This window comes from Oncorhynchus gorbuscha, unplaced genomic scaffold (genome assembly GCF_021184085.1).
Source record: "Oncorhynchus gorbuscha isolate QuinsamMale2020 ecotype Even-year unplaced genomic scaffold, OgorEven_v1.0 Un_scaffold_1883, whole genome shotgun sequence".
NCBI lineage: Eukaryota > Metazoa > Chordata > Actinopteri > Salmoniformes > Salmonidae > Oncorhynchus > Oncorhynchus gorbuscha.
In genome coordinates, this window is record NW_025746538.1 from 52035 (window position 1) to 58034 (window position 6000).

The following is a 6000-nucleotide window of genomic DNA, read 5'->3' on the forward strand; positions in this document are numbered from 1 at the left end:
CAAGCAGACACATCGATGGCTCTGAACGAACTTTATTTAACTCTTTGCAAACTGGAAAACATTTATCCGGAGGCTGCATTCATTGTAGCTGGGGATTTTAACAAAGCCAATCTGAAAACAAGACTCCCTAAATTTTATCAGCATATCGATTGCGCAACCAGGGGTGGTAAAACCTTGGATCATTGTTACTCTAACTTCCGCGACGCATATAAGGCCCTGCCCCGCCCCCTTTCGGAAAAGCTGACCACGACTCCATTTTGCTGATCCCTGCCTACAGGCAGAAATTAAAACAAGAGGCTCCCACGCTGAGGTCTGTCCAACGCTGGTCAGACCAAGCTGACTCTACACTCCAAGACTGCTTCCATCACGTGGACTGGGACATGTTTCAGATTGCGTCAGATGGGAATATTGACGAATACGCTGATTCGGTGTGCGAGTTCATTAGAACGTGCGTCGAAGATGTCGTTCCCATAGCAACGATAAAAACATTCCCTAACCAGAAACCGTGGATTGATGGCAGCATTCGCGTGGAACTGAAAGCGCGAACCACTGCTTTTAATCAGGGCAAGGTGTCTGGCAACATGACTGAATACAAACAGTGCAGCTATTCCCTCCGTAAGGCTATTAAACAAGCTAAGCGTCAGTACAGAGACAAAGTGGAATCTCAATTCAATGGCTCAGACATAAGAGGCATGTGGCAGGGTCTACAGTCAATCACGGACTACAAGATGAAATCCAGCCCAGTCACGGACCAGGATGTCTTGCTCCCAGGCAGACTAAATAACTTTTTTGCCCGCTTTGAGGACAATACAGTGCCACTGACACGGCCTGCAACGGAAACATGCGGTCTCTCCTTCACTGCAGCCGAGGTGAGTAAGACATTTAAACGTGTTAACCCTCGCAAGGCTGCAGGCCCAGACGGCATCCCCAGCCGCGCCCTCAGAGCATGCGCAGACCAGCTGGCCGGTGTGTTTACGGACATATTCAATCAATCCCTATACCAGTCTGCTGTTCCCACATGCTTCAAGAGGGCCACCATTGTTCCTGTTCCCAAGAAAGCTAAGGTAACTGAGCTAAACGACTACCGCCCGTAGCACTCACTTCCGTCATCATGAAGTGCTTTGAGAGACTAGTCAAGGACCATATCACCTCCACCCTACCTGACACCCTAGACCCACTCCAATTTGCTTACCGCCCAAATAGGTCCACAGACGATGCAATCTCAACCACACTGCACACTGCCTTAACCCACCTGGACAAGAGGAATACCTATGTGAGAATGCTGTTCATCGACTACAGCTCGGCATTCAACACCATAGTACCCTCCAAGCTCGTCATCAAGCTCGAGACCCTGGGTCTCGACCCCGCCCTGTGCAACTGGGTACTGGACTTCCTGACGGGCCGCCCCAGGTGGTGAGGGTAGGCAACAACATCTCCTCCCCGCTGATCCTCAACACGGGGGCCCCACAAGGGTGCGTTCTGAGCCCTCTCCTGTACTCCCTGTTCACCCACGACTGCGTGGCCACGCACGCCTCCAACTCAATCATCAAGTTTGCGGACGACACAACAGTGGTAGGCTTGATTACCAACAACGACGAGACGGCCTACAGGGAGGAGGTGAGGGCCCTCGGAGTGTGGTGTCAGGAAAATAACCTCACACTCAACGTCAACAAAACTAAGGAGATGATTGTGGACTTCAGGAAACAGCAGAGGGAACACCCCCTATCCACATCGATGGAACAGTAGTGGAGAGGGTAGCTAGTTTTAAGTTCCTCGGCATACACATCACAGACAAACTGAATTGGTCCACTCACACTGACAGCGTCGTGAAGAAGGCGCAGCAGCGCCTATTCAACCTCAGGAGGCTGAAGAAATTTGGCTTGTCACCAAAAGCACTCACAAACTTCTACAGATGCACAATCGAGAGCATCCTGGCGGGCTGTATCACCGCCTGGTACGGCAACTGCTCCGCCCTCAACCGTAAGGCTCTCCAGAGGGTAGTGAGGACTGCACAACGCATCACCAGGGGCAAACTACCTGCCCTCCAGGACACCTACACCACCCGTTGTTACAGGAAGGCCATAAAGATCATCAAGGACATCAACCACCCGAACCACTGCCTGTTCACCCCGCTATCATCCAGAAGGCGAGGTCAGTACAGGTGCATCAAAGCTGGGACCGAGAGACTGAAAAACAGCTTCTATCTCAAGGCCATCAGACTGTTAAACAGCCACCACTAACACTGAGTGGCTGCTGCCAACACACTGTCATTGACACTGACCCAACTCCAGCCATTTTAATAATGGGAATTGATGGGAAATGATGTAAATATATCACTAGCCACTTTAAACAATGCTACCTTATATAATGTTACTTACCCTACATTATTCACCTCATATGCATATGTATATACTGTACTCTACATCATCGACTGCATCCTTATGTAACACATGTATCACTAGCCACTTTAACTATGCCACTTTGTTTACTTTGTCTACACACTCATCTCATATGTATATACTGTACTCGATACCATCTACTATATGCTGCTCTGTACCATCACTCATTCATATATCCTTATGTACATGTTCCTTATCCCCTTACACTGTGTATAAGACAGTAGTTTTGGAATTGTTAGTTAGATTACTTGTTGGTTATCACTGCATTGTCAGAACTAGAAGCACAAGCATTTCGCTGCACTCGCATTAACATCTGCTAACCATGTGTATGTGACAAATAAATTTGATTTGATTGGATTTGATTTGATTTTGTCTTAAAATACCCTCAAATTAAAGGTGACATTATAAACTGTCACGTCATATGAAGCATTTGATATCAAATCCAAAATGTTGGAGAATAGAGTCACATTTAAAATGTTAGCTTCACTGTGTAAATAGATATGGTGTGGACTGTATACTCAATACAATCTAAATCTGATACCTCACTGTCTAAATAGATATGGTGTGGACTGTATACTCAATACAATCTAAATCTGATACCTCACTGTCTAAATAGATATGGTGTGGACTGTATACTCAATACAATCTAAATCTGATTCCTCACTGTCTAAATAGATATGGTGTGGACTGTATACTCAATACAATCTAAATCTGATACCTCACTGTCTAAATAGATATGGTGAGGACTGTCTACTCAATACAATCTCAATCTGATACCTCACTGTCTAAATAGATATGGTGAGGACTGTCTACTCAATACAATCTAAATCTGAAACCTCACTGTCTAAATAGATATGGTGTGGACTGTATACTCAATACAATCTAAATCTGAAACCTCACTGTCTAAATAGATATGGTGTGGACTGTATACTCAATACAATCTAAATCTGAAACCTCACTGTCTAAATAGATATGGTGTGGACTGTATACTCAATACAATCTAAATCTGATACCTCACTGTCTGTCTTTTGACTGATACTGCTTATTAAACTGGTCTGGTCAGTCTACTCACATATTCGTACTATATATTTCTTTCTCTACAAGCAATACTTTGATCATTTATAATAATGACACGTTAATTTATTAATAGATATGGCAGCTTTCAGGACACTGATATATCTGAATATGTTGAACAAATATATACTGCCACTATTTTCACCACCAAAGAATATCAGTGTGATTTTAATATGATTTGACTCTTTGCAGGCTGTCAGGCTGTCTAGTCACAGAGGAAGGCTGTGCTTCTCTTGTCTCAGCTCTGAGGTCAAACCCCTCACACCTCAGAGAGCTGGATCTGAGCTACAATCACCCAGGAGACTCAGGAGTCAGACTGCTCTCTGCTGGACTGGAGGATCCACACTGCAGACTGGAGAAACTCAAGTATGTAGAGGGTTTATGTCAATGTTCATATCAGACATGTTGGACTTATCAGGCTGGTTAAGACAAACATTATGACCACCACTTGGACAAAGTTAGATACTGACACACTGGACTCACACACAAAGGAAACACAAACTAGACACGCACACTGGACACAAACACACACACAATGAACACACACATACACACAGGACATTCGTACCAATGATTGACCCTGTGTGTGTGTCCAGTGTGCGTGTGTGTGTGTCCAGTGTGTGTGTGTGTGTGTGTGTGTGTGTGTGTGTGTGTGTGTGTGTGTGTGTGTGTGTGTGTGTGTGAGAGAGTTCAGGTGTATCCCTCAATGACTGTCTGTTCTTCTGCTTACCGCTACAGTGTGGAACATGGTGGAGAGAACAGAATGAAACCTGGACTTAGAAAATGTGAGTGTTGACTGCTGTGAAGAATATGACTAAGAATAAGTCTTAATTCAAGTTAAGTCAAAGTCAAAGACCACCATCATTACTAACTTGGTCATATTAAATATCAGCTGTAGTTCTACAGAAGCAGAAATCAGGGACACCAAAGTTTACAAAGAGTTGATTTGATAATGTGTGTGTGTGTGTGTGTGGGTGTGTTCAGGGTGTGTGTGTAATTAATAGGAATAAGTGTGTTTTATATTACCAGACAGTATAACATATGATCATTCAACAAGTCTCAAGTTAAATTAACTTCTCCTTTTGATACCTAGAAACATCTACATTAAATGAATTAGTGAAAAGTGAGTTAACATTCTAATGTGAATGATGATGATTTCTAATATTGTGTCTGGTTTCATCCATCAGATGTCTGTGATCTCACACTGGACCCAAACACAGTAGACAGACTCCTCTCTCTGTCTGAGGAGAACAGAAAGGTGACATGTAGGAGAGAGGAACAGCCGTATCCTGATCACCCAGAGAGATTTGAGTACTGTGGACAGGTGCTGTGTAGAGAGGGTCTGACTGGGTGCTGTTACTGGGAGGTAGAGTGGACTGGGGGAGGGGCTGTTATAGGAGTGGCATATAAAGGAATCAGCAGGAGAGGAGGGGTTAATGACTGTTGTCTTGGATACAATGACAAGTCCTGGAGTCTGCTCTGCTATGACAACAGTTACATTGCCTGTCACAATAGTAATCTCACTACCATAGACCTCCACCCCTCCAGCTCCCACAGAGTAGGAGTGTATCTGGACTGGCCAGCCGGCACTCTGTCCTTCTATAGAGCCTCCTCTGACACACTGACCCACCTGATCACATTCACCTCCACATTCACTGAGCCCCTCTATCCAGGGTTTAGGCTTTGTTATGACTCCTCAGTGTCTCTCTGACAGTGATACACACACACACACACTGGACACGAACACACACACACACATTGGACACACACACAGACACACACACACACACTGGACCGACACACACACTGAATACACACACACACACAGACACACACACACACACACACACACACACTGAGACACATACACACACACACACACACACAGGCACAGACAAACACACACACACTGAGACACACAAACACACGCTGGAAACAAACAAACATTGGACACACACACACACACTGAGACACACACACACACACACACACACACACACACACACACACACACACTGATTACACACTGGATACACATACACTGGACACACACACACACACTGAACACACACACACACACAAACACACACACACACACACACACACACACACACACACTGATTACACACTGGATACACAAACACTGGACACACACACTGAGACACACACACACACAAACACACACACACACACACACACACACTGATTACACACTGGATACACAAACACTGGACACACACACACACACTGAACACACACAAAACTGGACACACACACACACACACACACATGCTGGACACACACACACACACACACACACACACACACACACACACACACACACACACACACACACACACACACACACACACACACACACACACACACACACACACACACACACTGGACACACACACACACTGGACACTCACACACACTGGAAACACACACACACTGGACACACACACACTGCACACACACACACTGGACGGACACACAGACTGGATGGACACACACACAAACACAC

The 6000-nt window shown here is 45.2% G+C and overlaps 1 protein-coding gene across 4 annotated transcripts in view; it reads left to right on the top strand.

Annotated features, from left to right (window-relative positions):
• The window catches only part of LOC124024496 (NLR family CARD domain-containing protein 3-like), a 29347-nt gene extending 24042 nt beyond the window's left edge, over positions 1-5305 (top strand). For all 4 annotated transcript variants that reach the window (XM_046338410.1, XM_046338413.1, XM_046338411.1 and 1 more), the window contains 3 exons: positions 3666-3839; positions 4212-4258; positions 4661-5305. In XM_046338410.1, coding sequence (XP_046194366.1) covers positions 3666-3839; positions 4212-4258; positions 4661-5184 — 745 coding nt within the window. In that variant the 3' untranslated portion in view covers positions 5185-5305. The remainder of the gene's footprint in view (positions 1-3665; positions 3840-4211; positions 4259-4660) is intronic.
• The last annotated feature ends 695 nt before the right edge of the window (positions 5306-6000 follow it).